The 24,580-nt window shown below is 37.5% G+C and overlaps 2 protein-coding genes across 2 annotated transcripts in view; both read right to left on the reverse strand.

Moving 5' to 3' along the window:
- Nucleotides 1-16,767, reverse strand: part of LOC134804809 (proton-coupled amino acid transporter-like protein CG1139) — a 42,297-nt gene extending 25,530 nt beyond the window's left edge. Inside the window, exon 1 of the mRNA XM_063778061.1 lies at nt 16,664-16,767. The gene's annotated coding sequence lies outside the window, so the exon portion shown is untranslated. The remainder of the gene's footprint in view (nt 1-16,663) is intronic.
- Nucleotides 16,768-18,343: 1,576 nt separating this feature from the next.
- On the reverse strand, nt 18,344-24,580 carry LOC134804863 (uncharacterized). The gene is made up of 7 exons (XM_063778163.1): nt 24,426-24,580; nt 24,109-24,201; nt 21,662-21,749; nt 21,414-21,533; nt 20,863-20,978; nt 20,275-20,410; nt 18,344-18,529 (listed from the first exon to the last, which is right to left on the reverse strand). Exons 1-7 carry the CDS (start codon nt 24,498-24,500, stop codon nt 18,369-18,371), a joined length of 789 nt encoding a protein of 262 aa, XP_063634233.1. The 5' UTR covers nt 24,501-24,580; the 3' UTR covers nt 18,344-18,368.

The raw sequence follows: 24,580 nt of genomic DNA on the forward strand, positions 1-24,580 counted from the left end.
ATTTCTTATGGCGTAATCTTACTCTCCTATAAGAATAGTAGTTGTATAACTTCTGTCTGTAAGGGTATTATAAAACCAAATGAATAAATGGCAGCTATAGTACAGCTTTTTTCTGTATTACTGATAGAGTCGCTTATAACAATCTTTTGGCGTAATTTTACACTCGTATAAGTATAGTAGTGTAATGATTTCTGAAAATAAGTGTATTATAAAACTAAAGGAATATATGACAGTTACAGTCTTCTTCTTCCTCGCGTTATCCCGGCATTTCGCCACGGCTCATGAGAGCCTGGGGTCCGCTTGACAACTAATCCCATGATTTGACGTAGGCACTAGTTTTAGTTTTTTAGTTTTTACGAATGTTTTTAATGAATGACAGTTACAGTACAGGTTTTTTATTTGTTATACGGATCTCTAAAGAGAATTATAACTTATGTACGGAGAACCGAAATACAGCCAAACGAATACAAATATTCTATTATAAAGCTGTTTTAATTACAAAAGCTGTAAGAGATACTCTATTTATTACACAGCACAGCTACTAAGATTATAATGCTCTCCAACTATCCTGTAGGATGTTTAAAAATTGTCGCCATTTTACAAGAAATAAAAAAACGTATTTGTAAGTATAATTAAAGAAATACTTGCAAATATTTAGCAGACTAACGCCGTGTTATGATTACCAGCTAAAATAAATTGTTTAGCCTTAGAATTAATATTTATAAATATTTTTGATACTCTAACCTTAAAAACAAACAGTAACTTTGCCAATTTTTGATATTTTCCTTATGGTTTCTCTTTGTTATTTTGCTGGCGCGTAAATATTTTGCCAGAAAAGATACACAGGTTCACAATAAATAATAATCCGCACTTACCAATAATGTAAAATTCCATTCAAGTCCTGTATAATATTTACTTTTACTTTTACCATCCACTATAACACTTTATTGTCGCCATTACTATATTACGAATGAACAAGATTAAGACATTTTAGTTTCTTAAATGATTATTATTCTCTTGTAATTCTTTCTTATAACTCATTTAAAACTTATATTCTTATATCGTACTTATAAGAGATTATCTGTAGTGTTAAGGTTTCCTTTTACACCGAAATATAGCTGTAATGCAGCTATTATGCAGCTTATGTATTGCTTATACAGCTACTCTACAGCTCTAATAACGCCAAAGGCTGTATAATTTGGGCCCTTTTTTTACTTATAAGGGCTGTATAAGCGCTTATACAGCCTTTGTACAGCCTAACTGTACAGCTTATAGTATACAAATAAACTTTAATACAGCTTATATACAGCTTGCAATGCTACTTGGGATAGCGCATTGTATTACTCAGGGTACAATAACACAACCTTTGTATACTGGGGCTCTAGTGAAAAGAGGTACAATACCAGACTCGGGCAGCGCAGGTGAAAAAGAGTGTAAGTTTTATAAGTATACACTTCATTCGTACTCGACGAATGAAGATGTTAACCTACACCTACCAGTATCTACTTTTTTATCATACCTAGGTCCTAGGTACATAAAAAATACAAAGAGTTTATTTACAAAAAAAATGTGGATATCCGTCAGAGACCAAACTAGGCCAAGCCTGTCTCTTGGCCTTCTGCGAGGAATGCGAGTGTGGTTAACAAAATGCAATTTTGGGATAGGTGGTTCGATAGTTAACTGTCTAAATCTAAAACATAAATATAACAAAACTAGGAATGACAATGGTTATCGTGCGAGGGAATAGTAGGTATGGGGCTGTCCATAAATTATGTCATCGATTTTTGACGATTTTGGACCCCCCCCCCCCCTATAATCATCCAAAAATCATGCTTCAAATGACCCCATTTCCTCCTACTTCATGCTACCGTCATCCGATGTCCAGACCCCCCCCCCCCTAATTTGAAATGACGTAATTTATGAATAGCCCCTATGTGTGTGTGTGTGTGTTTGTGTGTGAGAGAAAGAGACTAGAAGGAGAGAGTTCCCCTTTTACATAATGCACCTTTACTTTATCTTGAAGCATTTGATGATGTCCTACACTACTACACGCTACCCTGGTGTGTGAGTACCTATGTTTTACTTCTCTAGGGACTGATAGACGTTTGATGTTACGCTTATTACTCGTTAATATCTGGGAGACCGAGCTTTGCTCTCTCGGGAAACATATAAAAACTCAAAAATGCGCGTTTTCCCAGAGATAAGACCTAGCTAGATCAATTTTTCGACCCCGAAAACCCCTTTAAAGCAAATTTCATCGAAATCGTTAAAGCCCTTTCCGAGATCCCCGAAATTTATAAATAAATAAATAAATATACAAGAATAGCTCGTTTAAAGGTATAAGATTACATGGGCATAAGCGGGTGATCTCCCCGCGAGCGCAGATTTGTACGTTCGCCGGCTTAACATGTCAATATGAAGGTTAGAGCCGCCTATGTTACTGTGAGAGATTAACAAAATAAGTGCATGATTGTGCAGTGCAGTACGGCTACCACCAGTTTTGACATTGACAGATTAACTCGCGTCTACGTAAATTACTTTCTATACATCTCGCTTGCACTAATATGCGAGTACGAGCGAGATGCATAGAAAGTAAGTTACTTAAACGTGAGTGAATATGTCAATGTTAAAACTGGTGGTAGTGCTTCAGGTAGTGCATAATTTGGCTGGCTCGGTTAACTAAGTACTTTTGTTGTTGACTATAGGTAATTAATAGCAGTTCAAGAACCGTAAACCGGGGTTACTTTGATTTGCGGGTCGACTTTGATAACGACTTCCCTCCGCTACTAAAGTGCTAGTTTTGACGAGTTGGAAAATACCTTCGCAGTTATTTTTTCTTTATTGGCAACACTGATAGTTGCTTCACCGCCCAGTAACCGGACGCGAGTGTAATATTATTATTTCGTCTTGAAAAAAAATATTAATGGCGGGTACGCATTTCTTCCTGGTTTTATTGCTTGAAAAACTTAAACTGTATTTGTGTCAATAATTAAATACATGTAATTTTATAGTGTCTTAGGTTAATCAGTGTTTATTCGTGAGTTTATAAAAAAATACCTGTATTCAACAACCTACACATGAGCACATAGCTGGGGAATCCATGGGTCGGGGTGTCTTTGATCACTTATACGTGGTGAAATTGATCAAAATATTAAAGTAACACCATGAATTATTTTGGCAACTTATGATTTTTTTAAGTATCTTTTTCAATAATAAATAGGTATCGTTTGAGTCAGTGGAAGAGGTAGAGGTTGTAGAATTATAAGTTTGTATGTAAATGTTGATCTCCGGAACTGCTTATCTGATTTTAAGCATTCTTTTACCCGTTTCTATTGTATGGAATTAACTTTCTGGGTGGAAATTGGCTATATTTAATCCTGCGTCTTTGCTTTAGGGATTTTATTATACGTGCGTAAGGCCACCAGCCCACCACCACCAGGGTATTAATTAATTCTACTATTATTAAATATGCATTTTTTTTTATAAAAACAATGCCAGAGATTACAAAAAAAATATCGGGTAACGAGACTACAAAAAATACCAAGAAGAACAACTCAATGATGCACTCGCACACATAGTGGCGGGCACAAAATGTATTCGTGCCGCATCGAAAGCATACAATTTTTTTTATACAACTTTACACATTAAGTATAAAGGCAACATATCAAAAACCCGGGTGCCCAGACCAAATTTACTGAAACCGTAAAGCTTGCAATTCAAAAATCAGTTGCTAAGTGAGATAATAAGTTATAATCCTACGTTATTTATAGTAGATAATATAATAAGCGCTTAAAGTTATTAATTTGTATCATTTGGTATGTTATCAAAGTAACCCCACACCTTAAAAATATAAATAACTTAAAAAGTACTTAACGGATTTTTATTTTTTAATTTTTTATGGGCTTTTTAGCGGGTCTACTTTAGATTGTCAGCAAAAAAAATAGTGGTTTCAAAGTAACCCCATTCTCAATATAACTTTGATCGCGTTGTTTTTATTTATTTCCGAAAAAAATATAAGTCCTAATTTTTTTTTATTTGGCAGGCGGAAAGAAGAGAAAAAACCGATTATTATATTTTTATTTCATATTTTTACCTATATTAGGAAAGTCAAAAAATGGTGCCAAACTCTAAAATTGATCAAAGTAACCCCGGTTTACGGAACCTCTCATCTCTAGCATGACCTGACAATGACAATCCTGACATAGTCTTGGACTTTTTTTTAACCGACTTCAATTTCATAGAAGGAGGAGGTTCTGTATTCGGTTGTGGCTATTTTTTTTTCTATGTACGTTCACCGATTACCTACTCCGACATCCGTAGTCCGATATGAGTAATTCTTTTTTTGTTTAAAAGGAGCTACCTTCGAGTTGGTCCCATATTAATTTGTTTCTGTTCTGATGATGGGATCCATGAGGAATTGAGGGAACTCCTCAATTTTTAAAGGCACATGCATGGTGATTTGGGTGTTTTCTTAAGCAACTCGAGCATTTTCTCCCGAAAACTACCAATTTGATAAAGTAGACCTGATCATCATCAGGTTGTTTTGATGATAATGATGATGATTTTTTAAATGTAGTATGTTCAGCCATTACTCCGGCACCTGTGATCCGATTTGAGTAATTCTTTTTTTGTTTGGAAGAAGTTACCTCCAAGGTGTTTTCATATTATTTTTGGTTCTGGTCTGATGATAGAATCCATGAGGAATTGAGGGAACTCCTCAATTTTTAAAGGCACGTGTAAAGTTATTTCGGTGTTTTCTAAAGTAACTCGAGCATTTGCTTCCGAAAACCACCAATTTGATGTACTGCAACTGTAGCCTTACCATGAGTTTGACACTACTCCCGATCAGTAGCCTTACCACGAGTTTGACATTGACATATTAGCTAACGTCTTTGTAACTTACTTTTTATGCATCTCGCTCACTCTAATGTTAGTACGAGCGAGATGCATAGAAAGTAAGTTACACACGCTAGCGAATATATCAATGTCAAACTCGTGGTAAGCTGCATGGTAAGGCTACTGTTCGGGGGTTAGGGTTAGGAGTTGAGGGGTCAGGGATTAAGGGGTCGGGGAATAGCGGTTGAAGGGTTGCTGGTTTAGGGTCGAGGGGTTCCTGGATCAGGGGTTGGTGCGCTGTGAGGTTGAGTGATCGGGGGGTTGAGCGATTGCGTCAGTGGCGGGGCGGAGGATGGATTTAGTGTAGTGACATGAATTATAATTTCCCAGACGGACTCGAGAAAATTCCTGATTACATATTTACTAAAGTAATAGGTACACGAATTTAGTGTTAAACATGATCTTGTTTTTCATTCAGTCGTTGTGCTCTTAACAATGCGTTAAAACTAAAAATGGAAAAATAAAAACTTTTTACAAAAAAAAATAAACCGACTTCAAAAAGGATGAAATAAAATATTATCCTTTTTAAGTCTATGCGTTACCAACTGATATGTTTGAAGTCGGTGCTAAGCTAAGTAGTAACAATACCAGTCAAAAATAATCAGCTTTATGGCTATAAATCCCATTAGAACTGTACTAATAACTATTATAAATGTGTAAGTAATTCTGTCTGCCTCTTTGTCGCCTTTTCGTGGCTAAACAACTGAACCGCTTTAGGTGAAATTTGGCAAGAAGGTAAATTCCTTGAATTGTTTTATATTTTGAAATGTAGTACTCTGGATAAGGGATGGAAAATAACTCAGTCCCAATCCCACACTTGCATGCTATAGACTGTTCGAGCATTAGTAAGAAATGCTCTTTAAAAAAATGCATTGGATTTACACTAGGGATGTACCGACTAGTCGCCGACTAGTCGGGAAAGCCAACTATCCTGCCACATCTGTAGTCGGCGATTAGTCGGCACTTTATTAGTGAAAGAAAAACAGAAATAAATAAATCAACAGTCAATATTTACCATATTATGTTTTATGTCTATTTTACTAAAATACCTATTCAGGCTGCAAACGAAAACTTTTGTTCATATAATTGACCGTTTGATCGTTATCGTATGTTGGTGGGCTGGTGATTTCCTCTACAGGTCGAACTCACCTGATTCTCGTGTAATTTCATGGGCAAGTTCGATAGTAAAATAATTTTATTATTATTCCGTTTTTGTTTTTTTTTTTTTATGGTGGAGCCATGGGGAACTATTAATGTTATTGCAAAATTTAGAGACAGACAGGGCATATTGCTCGTAAAGACGCTGACCACAGGGGATAGGTTCTTAACTGGCGACTACGTACCTACGGGAAATATAGCCTTGGAAATACTCCTACAAGCTGTACTGACGGTCTGCTCAGGATCGCAAAAAGACAGAAATTGAAACGAGGATTCTTGTGATAGGTCTTTGAACCCCTTTTAGTCAAGCTAATATGATGAATAGCGCAATCAAAGGAGCAAAACTATTGTTTTTCACCAAAACTTATACGAAACTAATGATCTGGCCGACTAGCCGACTAGTCGGCCGACTAATCGGCCACTCGAGCGCCGATTAGTCGGCTAGTCGGCCAAATCAATAGTCGGTACATCACTAATTTACACTAATGTGCCGACAAACATGATACGGACTGCGCTAAGAAGGTTTGATCGTGTGTTCTTAGGTCCAGTCGACGTCAATGATATGTTTACACTTATGCACCTTACTCCTTTGTAACAAGCCGAAAAGTGTAAACATATTTTTAACGTCGACTGTACCTACAGAAAGTACGTTCATTGTCGTCGTGTAAGGCAATCCAACGTAGGTACCTACATCCTTATCGAATCGCACCAAAATCATGGTATGCTTCAAAATTTGGATTGGCACCGACTTCAAACATATCAGTTGGTAACGCATAGACTTAAAAAAGGATAATATTTTATTTCATCCTTTTTGAAGTCGGTTTAATTTTTTTTGTAAAAAGTTTTTATTTATCTATTCTTTGCAATCAGTATATTTCCAAACGATTTATCTATAAAGGCTATTCTAGATTATATGACTTCTCCGAGAACTTATTATTTTGTATGTATTATCTTTAGTACCTAGGTACCTACCAAGGCCTGTTCACTTCCTAAGAAAGTTATGTCCTCTTATAATTGCGCATTTGTGCGCCTGAAGTTTCTATGTGTGCTTTGGCCTCCTAGAAATAGTTGCCAGTAATAAAATTAAAAACATTTTTCTACAGCAACATTGCTCCCAAGAAAGTTATGTCCTCTTATAATTGCGCATGTGTGCGCCTGAAGTTTCTATGTGTGCTTTGGCCTCCTAGAAAAAGTTGCCAGTAATAAAATTAAAAACATTTTTCTACAGCAACATTGCTCCCAACTCTGATTTAAATTTTCATGATTTTTTTACATTATTAATCATAAAACGGGACTTAAAACACTTAAAACTTAATTACACGCGATTAAGTTTTATAATGAATATTTGCTTCCAACGGTCTTTATCAATGTTCATAAAACATATGGAGGGTAGGTACGTCTACCCACCATAATAAAAAAATATATTTGTCAATGACTCTGTCCAACTGCTGTGGTTAAAGTTCATAACGAAAATTTTATTTAGTAAATCTTTAAATAATAAATACAACGTAGCGGTACTACCACTTAAGACTCTGTAAGTCTGTACCTACATGGATTACAGCAATGCACATAGAAAATGTGCTAAATGCGGAGCAACGGGTGTTGAAGATACATATTTGAGTGAAATTCACAGCTTTATTAGTGGGTTCAGAAGGAACCGCGTCATAACGCACCTGGAAAGCGTATTAATTAACCATGAAGAAATGTATGAATACAAGTTAGAAATCTGTGTAAAATGCCGTGTGTAAAGTGTAGTGTATCTGTGTGTGTAAAGTGTAATAGGTAGGCATGCCTAAAGTTATTTGTATTATACTGAAAACTTTGTGAATGCGCTTTATTAATGTCTATTTTTTTACTAAGTTGTCAGGGTTTAATTTTCAGTGTATATTTCTATATGTAAAATATTTTTTAATAAATAATACAATGTTATAAACATAAATATGCCTTTTATTTAAATCAATTGATAATACCACAAACAAGGGCTTATTTGCATCTTTCATATATTTCGTGATATGAAGATAACAAATATGTTTATCAACAGAATGTTACTACCTACCAATACCCGCCAGGCTTAACCGGTTGTCAACTTTAGTTCCATTGGTACACAACAAGGGCGCCACTAGTATAAACGTATAAACGGAAGGGGACATTTTTTTGTATGAAGTTACCGTTCTTCTCCTAGTGAGTATTATATTCTTTGGTACATACCCTCTTTCAATCGGCAGCACGCGACGCGATTAACAGCTTTAAACGTAGCACTTACCAAAACGCGCGACGACGAGATATAAATATATAAGATGTACCTAGTTAAACTGTTCAATCAAGCTTACAATACAATTATCAATACACCGTTCAATCACTGTAGGGTTAACAAGGGTAACTCAGTAGCTCAAAGCATAACATATCTACTTTGCTGTTCGAAAACAATGAGCAAAGAGCAAAATCGTGTTTGACTTCATTGTGCAATAAGGGCGTTATAGCTATAAATAACTGTAAACGAGTAGGTATAAAAACCCGACACCAAATCGTGGAGATTTATTATGGCTTGAATTAACTATTTTAGTACCTGCCAATTGCTCTGTAAAGACAATTATTCTCATTATACAGGCTGTTTTTTTCACCCTTAGCCATATTTTGCGAGGTGAATACATGTATTTATAGGTACTGACCAACTTATGCAATTCCGAAATCTCTAAAAAAATTGCGAACTCCTAAGAACTCCTTATAACTAAATATAAGTAACAATTAGGTAGGTATGTCAGAAAATTAACTCTCTATCGCTCGAATATGCAAGAGCGATATAGAAAGGTATTTAACGATTTTCGTTTTTCGCGGCCTAGCCCTAATAGTAGGGTTGCCAGATCGAAAGGCGCTATTATCGGGAAACAATATAAATTTTTCGGGAGTTTGGGACATAAGTCGGGAAAAAAAAACATTTAAATTAAAGTAATTGTATTAAAAACAACGATATTTTACATTATTGGCACTACGTCAGATCGCTCGCTCGACGACAGTTCGGAGCTTCAAATTATTGTTTTAAAACGTGAAGTTGTTTTTCGGGACAGTTTACACTTTGTCGGGAATCGGGAACACATGCTAAAAATCGGGAAAATCCCGCCAAATCCCGACCATCTGGCAACCCTACCTAATAGCCTTAGATAGGTATAGGTACCATTATCTACTCGTACTTTCGTTTTATGGTTAACACAAAATTTTCTCGTCAATCACCATTAAAAGTAAGTTGCTCATTTTTATGTTTTTATGATACCTACATTTTGCAGCGTTTTCATTACCTACAGCTTAGTAGTTGATGAGTAGGTACCGTCTATATTTTATTGGTTCAAATAAGTACGCTAGGATACTCTTATGAGCCATAAAAAGTCACTTTGCTTAGAGATTTAAGTGTAGGTAAGTACCTACCTATTATTTTCAACTGAAATTGGTTGCCACTTTGCATCAAACATTCGCAACCTTATTTATCTCTTGAAGCTAATTGTGAAGTTTACGTGACGTTCGTGAAGCTAGTACCTGGCTATTGTTCGTGTTGTGCATGGCTAATGGTGGTCCCTCAAGGTTCGCACGGTCCATGGTCCAGCGAGCACGATCCACTGTGCTAACCAGTGCCCAGGCAACAAAGTAAGTAATGTATGTTTTTTCATCCGTTTTTACAAAACTTCTTAAAGCATCAAGAACAGATGCTTACCAGCTTATTATAGGCCTAAACTAAGTACTTTCACTGGATATCATTTTATAGCCTAGCTACGTAACGATACTAGAATCTATTAATTACGATTAATAGGTGTACCTACTTTGAACAGTTTTGTGACTGTCTGAAAAATAAAGCCTAGCGGCTGTATTCTTTTTCGAAAAAGATCGAGATGTTCAATATAACATTCGCTTTTCTGGTATTAATAATAAATATTAATAAATAATAATATTAATAAATATTATTATTAATTAACTATTATCATGCTAGAAGTCTGCGTCTGACCGAGCAAAATGTACTAATAGTGCCTATCTACATTACGCGATACTAGTGCGAAAAATAGGAAATTCGAAACGCGTGGCGATATACTAAAACACGGCCAAAGGGAGTGTTTTAAATAGACACGAGTTGCGTATTACATATTCGCACATGTATCGTACCTATAACGTTTTACAGTACCTACTTATGGACCTTTTATTATATTTTCGACATATAGTTCGTTTTTTTAGCATTAGAAAGAACTTGAAAGAAGGTAAGCGATCTTGACAAGTCTTTTAATTGAAATCCGCTTTTTAAAAATCAATAACTATTATGTACTTATGAAAGCAGAAGAATATTATGATCGTATTAGATTCATAATTGTTACATATTTGCCGTAACTTATTAAGTAACAACGGGAGTGGTCATTTCTCCATACAAACGTACTCCTCGTTTTCCTTCGTGGTTTTTGAAGCTAGAGCAATGATTTTTTCAACACAGATTAATATTGTCAATATCTGTGTCGGACCGTTTTGCTTTTTTTGATATTTTTGTTTTTTAAGGCGCTAGAGACGTTCAAAAATGGCCAAAATGGCCTAATTGACTATGCCGCAATGAGAGCGTGGCATTCAAAACTGATATCAATTAGCCAAAAAAGCAAAACGGTCCGACACAGATAATTTCATAATCATTTAGATTGCCAAATTTGGTTACGATTGGTTAAGTTTTGGAGGAGGAAACAGAGGAGTACGAAACCTCGATTTTTGAGATTTTTACGCAGGATTTTTCGCCTTGTCCTTATCGCACTACTTTTAGGTGCCGCTTCCGTTAGCGAGACGGGTATATTTACCTAAAATATTTAAAACTCAGCTCCTGTTTAGTCTTAATAAAATGTGTTTTTCAATTAAGACACATCAAGATTGTTTACCTTATTTCTAATGCTAAAAAAACGAACTATAGTTATGTAATGTGCTAATTATCGCACTAGTGCGGTAAAGTAGGACCATAGTAGTAATAAAAATAATTACTGCTTTATGTTGATTTATGGTGTCGGTAGCTATTATAAAATGGGTAATTTGTGGTAGTTACTGTATATACAGTGACGTGGGTAAGTAAATGGTTTAAATGTATTACAAGTATATAGATGTATTGCAAGCCATTAACTACCTAAATAATAGGTATCACGCCAAAGGCACTTAACACTATGCAAGGTGCGCAAGTATTTACCTTGCAACAAATACCAACTTACGTATCGCATGCAATCGAATGTGGTCATTGTCTTGTCTCGTTTTAAATTGTTAAATTGTTGCACCAACGTGACAACGTGACGATTCATTTACGAAGGTCGGTGGGTAGGTACCACGGCTACCTACCTACTGTTGCTAACTTATCACTCTTATCAGACATCCGTACACCAGGCAGCACTAAAGATACAGTTTTTTTTTCAGGTTTAAGGAAGGTAGCAAAGGAATGTAAGAGCTGCGAGTAGACATGCTCTTGGCCGGTTTTTAGGTAACTAACGTCTAATTAAACTGCCCCCACGCCCTTCTTAGCTAAATTGCAACCCTTATTGCTCCCCTTTAGAAGATGAATTCTGGGATAAAAAGTATTCGTTATATATGACAGCGGTGCAGCGGTGTTGTCAATATAGCATATAGCACCCAAACTAAGTTTCATATACCTATCCTACACGTGAGGGTATCACAAATGAAAGCAGATATGTACTGAAGACCAGTGAAAAAAATATTGAAAAGTACGAAATAAGTATTTACTTACTACATGTCAGTAAGGTAAACGTACTAGTGCTCGACATGCTAATGCCCAATAGATGACACCTTGCTGTCACCTCTATTGACAATGACTTAAGTTTCAAGATGACATGTACTGGGATCGCGTCGAGCACCAGTACCTACGTTTACCTTATCTGTGTCATATCAAAATGTCCAGAAAGGTCACAAACACCGATCTTTCTGAACAGGCTTCTTCTAAGCTCTTATCCATTGATAACAGAACTTAAAGTCTATTTCAATAGAACTTGCTAACTATGTAAACAAACAACTTAACTTTGTTGTATCACTGTTTCTCTTTGAATTTTCACACCACCTCATCAAATACCATTGAAACCATACACATATACATACACTATTGAAACGGTCCGTTCCGTAAATACACAAATATATAACTGTATCATGGATATTTCATTAAAAGTTTAAAATGGGTTCATAAGTTAGGTTATTAGGACCAGTTGGAATGACGGTTTTGTTTCTTTTAAATTCTACAATTGTCTATGATGGGTAGTGTTGTAACTAAAGTTTGTGATATAAACCCGCTACACACTACCCAACCCACGCTCTGTACCTACCGCCGCGGTTATAAAATACATCAATACATCATTCTTAAGTACTAATTAGTCTTCTGGTCGTGATTAAACAAATTAAAAATAAGTAACTACTTGTTTTTTACTTTTGGTATTTTATTATTCGATATGGTTTGACATTAGTAAAGTAGTAAGTAGGAGTCTTGCCCAACACTAGTAAATTGATCATTCAGAGACAATTTCAATATGGCGGTTTGTTTACATAGTTAGCAAGTTCTATTGAAATAGACTTTAGGAAATGCCTAGGAAGAAGAAATGTTTCGTGTCCCAAGCTGTTTTAAAATTACTTAGTTTTAAGCGATAAGATGGGTTATTCCTTTTAACGTTAATTTCGTTGTTGCATATTCATTCCCCCCTCTTACTTTTGAACCATGGGTCCAATGTATGTACATGATACTTACTAATAGGCCTCGTTTGGCCTCTTTTGACAGAATGGTAACTACGAAACCCACACTGAGCATAGCTCGACATGCCCTTGGCCGATTATTTATAAACGTATTCTGTAATTTACCAAGTTTAGGACCATTTTTAGGATTCCGCACCTAAAAAAAAACTGAATCCTTATAGGATGACTTTGTTGTCCGTCCGACTGTCCGTCTGTCCGTCCATCCGTCTGTCCGTCCGTCCGTCTGTCTGTCAAGACCCTTTTATCTCGGGAACGCGTGGAGGTATCGACCTAGAACTATGAAATTTGGCAAGTACCTACCTAATATCGTCTTACACTACAAATACAGGGAATAATCTGATAAATGTAATTAAAAATATATATTTTAAATTTGTACGGAACCCTCGGTGGGCGAGTCCGACTCGCACCTGCCCGGTTTTTTTATTTACAGTACATATTATGGAGCTAATTTACCGCCCTAGCGCGGTAACTAGAACTATACGTGCGTATGTCGAAAATTTAAAGGGCTGTATGTACTGTAATAGTTATTTACGATACAATTGCGGAAAAGAGGAAATTGCGAGTTACCTATTCGCACGTGTATCGTACAACGTTTTTGGCCCTTTAATTTAAACTTTTGACATACGCACGAAAAGTGCTATTTTACGCACTAGTGCGGGAAAATAGGACCAAATGTACTGTAAAACATTGTACAGTACACGTGCGAAAAGGTAATTCGCAACTCGTGTCGATTTAAAAATTAATGATTGATGGTGATTGATGTGGTGTTAATTTATCGCCCCTTGGTGCGTATTTCCTACTTTCCGCACTTGTATCGTAATGTACTATTTTGTAAACCACAGTGCACTGTCACAATACTTGAGTACATAGCCCAGGGGCACCTTTAGGTACCTATTTGAGGTAAAACCAGTTTACAATCCAGCGTTGCCTTATTTCCTTGTCGATAGCCTTCGCTTGCAGTATTTCCCTGGCGAACATGCTAAGGTTTGGTACTAAAAATCATATATGGTCTTTATAATAAAAACAAAAGTAAACTCCATTACACTCCAACTTTTTCAGCACGTCTAGTAAAAAATACGAGAATAAAAACATAAACGAATTTTATTTTACATGTAAGTAGGTATCGACTTGAGCAATAGGTATTTGGGTTAAGTATCTCCAAGGAGCTTTTCTCCTCAATAAAACTTACCTAGGACGTAAATGCCACTTGTAAATTAGCACATTGTAGTTACCTTAGGGCATGTTAGGGTACAGGATGGACCAGAAATAAAAAAAATTGAATCGGCCGCTATATTTGTTTGAGTATGAATGGGAAAATGCAGGGTAACTACGTCAAATGAAAGAGTAGAACATTAGGAACTCAATAACGGCTGGACGCTGGTCCGATCATGTTCGCTATACTAGTAAGTAGGTAGTTTGGATTGAAAGTATGTACTAATTAAGCTTTTTTCATGTTTTTTGGATTCATGGTTCTAAAGTTAGAGAGGACACACATTTTTTTTCTTTAATAGCGATTATTTCCAAAAAATATTCATTTTATCAACATTTAAAAACGAATTTAAACGTGATCGATTGAGCGAAATTTGAGATTTTTCTAAGCACTTTCCCGCTCAATAATGCCTAGGACGAGTAGGACGTAAATTAAATGCCAATAAGATATGTTTATGTTTCGTATATAAATGTACGCAACCAACTATACAACCCACCATGATGGGTAGTCCGACATGCACTAAGTGGCCGGATTTTTTATTAATACATACTCGTGCTCGACGCAGTCCCAGTACATGTCAACTTGAAACTTAACTCATTATCAATAGAGGTGACAGCAAGGTGTCATCTATTGGGCATTGCCATGTCGAGCACTAGTACGTTTACCTTATTTGGTAAATTATTTTGTATTTTTATTAGCATTCATATGGATATTGATTGGCGTGGGATTCGGTCCGTGTCATTTCGCTTTCCTTGCCCAGGGGGTAGATTTTCAAACCTGAAGTAGCCCTTGGCTATTGACCCAGAGGCTGTCTAAATTTATCAAAATCAGTTTACTAGTTTAGCCATGAAAAGTTAATTACCTACTGGATTTCCATTTCTGGTTCAGTGACATTTAGGTACTTATAGGGGACCTGTCTCAATTTGCCACCTTAGGGAAATGCTAATTTTGTGGAAGTTAAAACAATAGGTACCTACCTATAGGATGTTTAACTGATGGTGGAGGAATCTTTGTTTATTTATTAACAGTATTTTAGAAGCGCAGGGGGCCGATTTTTGAATTTTGGACCGCTCGATTTCGTTCGAGTTTCGAGTATTTCGTTCAATAATATCTGCAGTACCCGCCGGCATTTAAATTCTACTAATAGAATTGAAAACGATTCCCAATTTCTATCGCTCGTATTTCAAAAATCAGCATTACGCTGTATTCCACCGATTTTCAAGTGACGAAATCGAGCACTCGAAATTCAAAAATCGGCCCCCAGGTTTCGTATCGGTAAAGCGTGCGAGTTTCAAACCGAAATTCGCTAATTCGAACCGTGGTTCGTATCCATGAGTTTCGTAGGCTTGGAGCTGGTATACCATCGCTTTTCGGTGAAATAAAAATATCTCTAGGAAACCTAACCTACTAACTAGCCTAACTAACAGACTCAGGTACCCTTTGAGTTGGATTGGGTCATAATAGCAGTTCCTCTCGTAACTACTAGTGCTTACGCCAATTCTTTGGTTGCGAAAGCAAATCCCGTGATGCTTTAGAATGCAAAATAGGTAGGTATGAAGGAGTTAATATAGAATTTTTAACATTTATATAGCCTTCTTAATCTAGTTAACCAGTCAAATATTAGTTATTAGTTAATCTTAAAACTATCATTAAGGTTAATGTTTTGAATAGATTTCCTTTTATTGCCATTATATATTTATTTACCTTATAGGTAAGTATCGGCATACCTAACTATTTTTAACCGACTTGAATTTTATAGAAGGAGGAGGTTCTGTATTCGGTTTGGTGTTTTTAGGGTTCCGTACCATAAAAGGAGAAAACGGAACCGTCACAGCCTATTTTCTCGGAAACTACTTGACCAATAAAAAGTTGAAATTTGGCACACATGTGTAAATTAGTAATCCAAAGATGGACATGTAACGTAAACAAATGAATTTTAAACATGGGGGCCACTTTTGGGGGGTAAATGAAAAAGTTTAAAAATAAAGTTTATCAAACTATATCGTAATTAAATGAAACAGCTTCACTTGAGAATATCAAATGTAATTTTATTATAATTTTAAAATACCGAGGATCGAAGTTATTTAAGAAAATATCCAAAAAATTACCATCCCCCCCCCCCTTATTTTCCAAACTACTGGTTCTACAATTTTGATAAAAATACACAAAACAGTTCTTTACCTATAGATGACAGGAAAACCTATTAGAAATGTGCAGTCAAGCGTGAGTCGGACTTAATGTACGGGACCCTTGAAACGCGAGTCCAACTCGCACTTGGCCGGTGGTTTTATCTATGTTCACCGATTACTCCGAGACCCGTCTGATTTGAATAATTATTTTTTACTAAGTAAGAAATAATTATCCTACGCGTGTTAAATAGTAGAATACCTATTACCATTAGCAATCAATAATACACATGGGTACTAGTCGGTATATGTTGAGTTAATCAATTGGAGACGATTTAATACAGATAGGTAAGTCATTGTTAAAACACTTGACAATAAACTGGTTTATATTTTTCAAGTGATTACTCTTCAGAGAATAACAGTAATCGCAAAAGCTTGTGGTAGACTCATGTATAACGTACCTACCTAAGTACCTATGTAGTATAAGCATATGATGGTTTTAGTTTTACATATTCGCATAACTGACCTTTTTGTAACGTAGTTTGTGTAGTGGCGCGCGCGCAGATATCGGCGGTGTTGCATGCGCACCCTGGCCGACCGCCGGAGATGGACTGTTCTGTTTGCTCGAGTACGCCAGCACGGCGAGTACGGTGATGCGAGGCGCGTGGCGAGCGAGCGCGAGCGCGAGCGCGCGCGCTGCTTGCAGACTTCGTTACCGCGACGCAGGGTGCACGCTCTTCGCACTGCATACTGGCGAACCGAATCACTAAGTGAGCTCAACAATGACGCTCCTCAGATCAAAGGATCTTGGTTCTGTCAACTATATAGTTTTGTCATGCCCGGTCGGTCCGTCGATACTCTCCTTTGCTTGTATTATCTTATCCATAGTTATTATATACGAGTAGGTACAAAAATAAACACCTTTTAAGTGCGCGTACTCTGACTTAGTCCGACAGGCTCTTTAGTCGGTTTTTAAATGTAGGTACCTTAGATAGAGTAGAATTGTACGGCGTGATTATGGTGTATAGGAATTGTCGAAATATATTGTAGGAATGTCACCACTGCTGTTTGTTATTACCTATTATTACAAAATGCAGCAGCTGGGCAGTTACCTATAGCAGATGTGCACCCCGAGGGTGTACGTAATATTAGAGGTACCTACTTAAATATTAAATCGTGAACTAAGAAGTTTATAGTAATGTTTGTTGCACTATACAATCACAATCTTATTTGCAAAGCCAGAGCAGTTTAGATGTGTGACAAGTGTAACAACCCGCATGGTGCTCTCATGGCCAAGTTTACTACTTAAAAAATATTTAGACAACCTCCCCCTACTCGTAAATAAGAAAAAACCCGACAAGTGCGAGTCGGACTCGCCCACCGAGGCTTCCGTAGACTTTACAGCGGCATCAGAAATAGGTACATCATCTGTGAAAATTTGAACTGTCTAGCTATCAAGGTTCATGAGATACAGCCTGGTGACAGACCGACGGACAGTGGAGTCTTAGTAATTGGGTCCTGTGTTTACCCTTTGGGTACGGAACCCTAAAAAGGGAAATTGTTTTTCGCTTGTCTGAAAACTATTATTTGTTGTACTTAGGTAGTCAAGTACGAGTATCCGCCGCCCCCGCTACCTATGAGCAGGGCTTGCTTGCCAGGATATGTTCATCCTGCGCGACTCACGCGACTCCACAATCAACTATTCTTATCAAAATTATCACCTGCGGAGTACGAATCAATACGTATTTTTGAAGTGAAAACTTCTTTAGCGGCGCTGTGCACTTTTTGAGGTGGGGAAAAAATGTTAAACTCGAGACAGCGTAAGGCGTAAGGCGTAACGCGTAAGGCGTTTGCGTGACGTCATGTGTGACGGACAATGTCATTGTTTTTTTATTTAAATGACATCTAGTGAGTTTCCCTCAAACTGGTATTGATATAACTGTAGTAAGTCAAGTCAAGTAAGTCATACATAGTGCTGCAGATATTTTGCACTAGATGGCGCTGTTATTAATATTTTCAGTTACAATGTCGTTGAGTTTTCACTTCTGCCGGCACTCCCGGAGTGCACCCCGTTGTTTTTTTTAAGGTCCCTCCCTTATTTTCTCGTTCGCTCAGTTAAATTTGACACTAAAACAGCAAAAACTATCAATAATAGTAAAACATAATAGATACACTTAGTTTCAAGAAATTAAAGATAACACAATAGTTACTTATATATCTTTATGATGAAATCATTTGTTACTGGGCCAAAACAATTTGGGATTGATTTCAGGGTCCGGGTCCGGGTAGTACTGCATGAGGTCCGCCACCGGGGCCTCCTGGTCCTCGTAGAAATCGCACGCGAGCAAATATTCTCTCTTGGAATAGTCATCTCCTTTGCAGAACATATCACCTGCAGGAAATTTATTGGCTTATCAAATAACCGTGATGACGATGACTAGGTACTCGTATATTATATGATTTATATGACGTAGGTACTAGACCCACTATTATATTTATTATTTATTCAGAGCCCACTGTGTCTCACTGCTGGGCAAAGGCCTCCCCCCTCTTCTAACCAGTCCCACTCCTAAATAAAAATAATGATCAGCTAAACCAAGTGTTTATAATTTTCTAAAATATCTGTGACACCAACTATGCACTATACATATACACCGTGTTTTTATTGAATTCCGTTAACTTCGGGGTATGGTTAAGTACGTTTAAGAAAACTTATTGGCATAGTTAATTTAAAAAAAAATATATTTTTTTTGCATTTTTTCAAAAAAATATTAAGTTTAAAAAGTAATTAAAGGTAGCATATAGCGTTGTTGTAACATGGGCATTACATTTAACTCAACCAAACAATTGAAATCTGTGACATATGAATGTCATTTCGAACATCGATAGACCGAGATTGTACTTAAGTTTGCAAATGTATGAACTCATTCTAAACACTAATCAATATGTAAACCGGCCCTAAGGCAAGTGTACACGCTTGTAAAGGCGTTATAGGAAAAATTAAATTATTGATTATCTCCGAAACGAAGTTAATTAGAATATCGGTGTCTTTGAGAAAGTTACTTGACTTAAGCTCAGGACTGCACCCTTGAAATTAACGGAAATAAAAAAAAACACGGTGTATAGTCTACTCTAACTCTAAGTAATCAATTGCAAAAGCCGCCAAATATTTATAACAGTAAAAGTCATTAAATACAGAGGTTCCCAAGAATTAGGATAGGTTTAACGGCCTCCTAGCCTAGTCGGCAGTGACCCTGCCTACGAAGCAGGAGGTCCCGGGTTCGAATCCTGGTAAGGGCATTTACTTCTCTTCACCACAAATATTTTTCGAGTTACCTGTGGATGTTTTCTATGTACTTAAATAAGTATTTATATATATGTGTATATTATATATATCTTCGTCTAGTACCCAGAACACAAGCCTTATTGAGCTTACTGTGGGACTATAGGTCGATCTGTGTAAAATTGTCCTATAATATTTATTTATTATTATCCGATTGGGCTATTTGTGCTATAACCTGTAAAATAAATACCTGATTATTGATGCAATGAGAACCTGCAGAACTTACGTCCCACGTAAGTACCTAATTAAACAGGGTTAGTAATGAGTAATTGAATAAGTTGCTCGTAGCAAGTGTTTTGTGGTTTTACGGGATTTAATGTTACTGTGTAGCTACCGTACACAGGTGACTAACTTAAGGTTATACCCAATACCCACGAGTACGCGGGAAACCCTGATTGGTTAGAGGTAGAATAGAGGTATCATGTTGTTTAAGGATGTGCACAGTTCACACCACAGATATAGAGTTTTTCCAGAGCGAATGTCCTGGTCCGAACCCTGTGGGCTGTTAGTACCAGAATTTATATTTGAATGTTCATGTGGGGGCTGTGCAGGAGCTGTGCATCAGGTAGTGTGTCCCAGTACGAGTCCAGGATGTTATTACCTACTGAATGTGCAAGGGCCGTGCGTCTGGGCAGCGGCAGGCGGCAGCCTTAATAATTAAGAGGCCACGGGCGACAAATCTTTGAGACGTCATTTTCTTTAGTGCTACTTAAGTAAAAGAATCTGCGCGGTTCGTTAAGGCAGCGTGTCCAATACGAGCGCGGACTGTTGCACTTGTTTATGTGTAATATTACCTTCCGAGTCGAGGATGTGCACGGGGCTCTGCGCCTCCAGCGCGCCCACGCAGTAGTGCTCCTCGGTCAGGTCAGGGTGCCAGTACATGATGGCGTCCCGGCACGAAGTCCCAGCTATCGGCAGCAGGATTCTGTCCTAAATATTTTTATTTATTGTACATATTAGTATGATATTTGTGTCTCAACTATATCGTCGGGTGACAAGCAAAAGTCACTAACTAACACCATTGAACTTATTGGACAATAAACCGTGTTACAAGTGTAATAAAGTGCATTGTTACTTTATTTTTTTGGTAGTATGTACTTAGTGACTTTTGCTTGTCACCCGACGCGTCGATATGCTGTAGCGTAAACTGGAGTTACTTTGATCCTTGGGGCTACGTTGATATGACCTATTTAGCTCCTTAATGGAACTCGACTTGTACATTCTATTAGTGTTATTAACGCATTCTTGCGATTTTTTAGGGTGTACATTACTAATATTACTATGTATGTATCAACGGGTATTCTACTGAATTATTTACCCGTTCTTAAGCTCCAGAAATAAGTTAAAGTCGTTAACTATTGCACGACACGTAAATAAATTACCTTGCAAATAATTTTGTTGCTGACAATGGGCTCCTTGACCTCGCCGGTGCAAAAGAACTTGCGCTTTTTGCGCATTATCACTGTGCTCACCTCCAGTACCGTCTTGATGGTATTTCCTTCAAAAAATAATAACTTAATTGCGGTAAAATATTATATAATGACTGGTACTAATCGTGAAAATTCCGATTATACCATTAGGTACATATAAAGTCCAAAAAAAATTTTAACTCACGCTACAATTTAATCGGTCCGGGGCGCCTACATTTCACTTTTTTATGAAAGCATCACATGATCAATTGATCACCTATCATCTGTCATAAAAAAAGAAGTGTCGCAAGCAACGTCCCGAGCCCGGATCATTCTAGCGTGAGTCATCCTTTATGCTTACTTTTGTACCTTAAATTTCTAATGGGCCTGGAAAAACTTAATGCTTCTCGTAAGTAAAACTTACTAAAACTATTTCCGTCACTTACACCACAGCACAGGGATCAGTATTATTTTTTTAATGGGAACCAACACGTGAATGAGTAAATAGGAGAGTTGGTAATTGCCTTTTTCGCCGTTTATGGCCTCCAGCTCGCGCATGCCGCGCGCCTGCGTCTCGCGGCTGTTCTGCTGTTTCATGTAATCCGACAGCCGCTGCATGGCCGATACGAACTCGTCGATAGGACCTGCCCAATGCCAATTCATCAAAATATAAGTTAGTAAACCCATTAGGTACTACGAGTATAAGCTTACCCATTAGGTACTACGAGTATATAATGAGCTTCCATTGAAATTAAAACACGTAAAAGTTTACCTATTCCAAAACTGCTGCCATCTAAATAATTGAGGAACTGGAAGAAACGTAATGCTTCATCGGATTCTATTTCGTCCATAACCGGTCTCTGTGGATAAAAGATGGATCAATGTAGACGCATTTTAATACAAGTATATTAATATAAGTATATTATTTGTTTCAATAGTTAAAAAAACCGGTCAAGTGCGAGTCAAACTCGCGTTCCAAGGGTTCCGTACTGCACACATTTTCGAACGAGCGAGCAATTTCTTACAACTTGGAACACACGGCTGGCTAGGGGCACGGCTCCTTTCCATGTTTTTTAACTGATCTATCAGACTAGTTACGCAATAACTTTAGTAGTTCTAAACTAACCTAATTTTTTTAAATTTAGTGCAAGTATTATGTTAAACATAGTGCCTAATTAGGGTTCCGTACCCAAAGGGTAAAACGGGACCCTATTACTAAGACTCCGCTGTCCGTCCGTCCGTCCGTCTGTCTGTCACCAGGCTGTATCTCACGAACCGTGATAGCTAGACAGTTGAAATTTTCACAGATGATGTATTTCTGTTGCCGCTATAACAACAAATACTAAAAACAGAATAAAATTAAGATTTAAGTGGGGCTCCCATACAACAAACGTGATTTTTGACCGAAGTTCAGCAACGTCGGGCGGGGTCAGTACTTGGATGGGTGACCGTTTTTTGTTTTGCCGTTTTTTGCATTATGGTACGGAACCCTTCGTGCGCGAGTCCGACTCGCACTTGCCCGGTTTTTTTTACATTCTTTTTGCGTTGGTTCTGTTATTTCAAGATAACCGATATACGTCTGACACAGCAGTTCAGCATTCTCATTTAGCTACTTAAACCAATTATTTGTTCTATGTTTGAGCACTAACCTCCTACAGCTCATCCTTCGAGCTTGCGTGCAGGCGCACCTCTCTCGGATGCTTCAGGCCTTCGGCCCCACGCAAAGCTTGGCCTTCGACCTTCGCACTAGCTGTCCACTGATGCCCTGATACAGCTTACCCGCAATTTCTATTCTAAAGTCCGCTTCACGCTTGTCTGCAGACTTCTTATAGGTTTTCCAGTAATCTATTGGTAAAGAACTATTTTTCGTGCTTTTTTAAAATTATAAACTAACTAGTTATTTTAAAATTATAAAAACCTTTTTCTCTGGTTTTAGTTTTAACTCAGGATTTACCAAAATTCCCGTTATACATATAGTGATTATGTTCTGTTTCCACCTTAATAATCCTAGAAATTATAACGATTCGTTTCATTATAACTATATTAAATGTCCGATTTCATAGAGCGGGCCCAATCGCTTAACAGAAGATAAATAGATAGAACAAAATCGACGATCTTCTTTGCAGGAAGCATGCACATGGCGGAGGCTCCGGGCCTTCAGGGCCTTCGACCTTCGCATTCAGACACTTGTTCTCTGTTTGAGCACTATATAACCTCCCGCAACTCGGCCTTCGGCCGCGCGTTTCCATGAGCCTCTGCGGGACGCTTCGGGCCTTCGGCCCTACGCGTAGCTCGGCCTTCGGCCTTCGCAATAGCTGTCCACACCACGTTTCACGTAAACCATAACGGCTGTGTCCCTAAAACAGCCCAACCGCGTTTTTTTCTTAAGTCCGACTCACGCTTGACTGTAGTTTTCAAATAGGTTTTCCTGTCATCTAGAGGTGAAGAACTTGTGTATTTTTTTCAAAATTTTAGACCCAGTAGTATCGGAGTTAAGGGGGGGGGGGGGGTGGTCATTTTTTACATATATTCTTAAATAACTTCTAAATTATTTATTATAAAATTAAAAAAATATATATTTGAGATCCTTAAAATAAGCCCTTTCATTTAATATGTAACACAATATGGTTTGCAAAACTTTGTTTTTTAATTTTCTCATTTTGCCCCCAAAAAGTACCCCCTATATTTAAAATTCATTTGTTTTCATTACATGTCCGTCTTTGGGTCACAAACTTGCATATGTGTACGAAATTTCAACTTAATTGCTCCAGTAGTTTTGGAGAAAATAGGCTGTGACAGACGGACAGACAGACGCACGAGTGATCTTATAAGGGTTCCGTTTATACATGATATTTAACATTTCTAACACATATCTGTGAAAGAATAAGGATCAAAGTCAAATGGTGTTCTAAAAGTTTTAAACATCTTTCGAAAGATGGCAGTAAATTCACTGTGACTACATAATTTACTTTGATAATCCGCCTCTATTTCAAATTCTCTTTGACATAGTATCGCCTACCTACTTATAGTGCAACCACGTGCAACTCATCCTTAAAGACGGGTTTCCACCAGTGTGAGTCACAAACAATTTTCTACCGAATATGCTAGTGCCGCACACTGGTGGAATACCGCCTTTAGGCTTACCATATTGCGGACCCTGTACGCAAGAACCCTCCGCCAGAAATCGGCTCCCTTCAAGCGAATTTAATATGAACTTACGAATTTCCCACTCCATGCCCCGACGTCAGAGTAGAGCGAGTTGACCCTGCTCGGCATCCAGTCTGATGAAGCGCGCGCCACCAGGATCGGGTGCTATAAATCAACCTTCATTTTATAGTCTCAAACTATACAAATTTTATGTACAACTTTTTCTAACTTTAATAAGGTGGTGGTTACGGTGCTCGACGCGGTCCCAGTACATGTCATCTTGAAACTTAAGTCATGTCAATAGAGGTGACAGCAGGGTGTCATCTATTGGGCATTAGCATGTCGAGCACGAGTACCACCACCTTAATAGAGTACTAAGTTATATTTACCAGCGATGGCAAACCACTAAACACATTCTGAATCCAAAAAGCAAGGAAAATGAAATAAAATCCCAACGCGTGCATTTCTGCTCTAAGCAAACACGAACAAAAACCAATTGTAAAAAATAATAACGAGAGTAATCAATTTCTCCAATTAGTACCAC

Source organism: Cydia splendana, chromosome Z, assembly GCF_910591565.1.
Source record: "Cydia splendana chromosome Z, ilCydSple1.2, whole genome shotgun sequence".
NCBI classification, from domain to species: domain Eukaryota; kingdom Metazoa; phylum Arthropoda; class Insecta; order Lepidoptera; family Tortricidae; genus Cydia; species Cydia splendana.

What these genes read in the sequence shown, in the direction of transcription:
- LOC134804863 (XM_063778163.1), bottom strand. Translation starts at nt 24,500, where the DNA reads ATGCACGCGTTGGGATTTTATTTCATTTTCCTTGCTTTTTGGATTCAG. An exon ending in GGGCATGGAGTGGGAAATTC is followed by an intron (nt 21,750 to 24,108) that starts GTAAGTTCATAT and finishes TTTTATCCACAG; the next exon opens with AGACCGGTTATGGACGAAAT. An exon ending in GCAACAAAATTATTTGCAAG is followed by an intron (nt 20,411 to 20,862) that starts GTAATTTATTTA and finishes AAAAATATTTAG; the next exon opens with GACAGAATCCTGCTGCCGAT.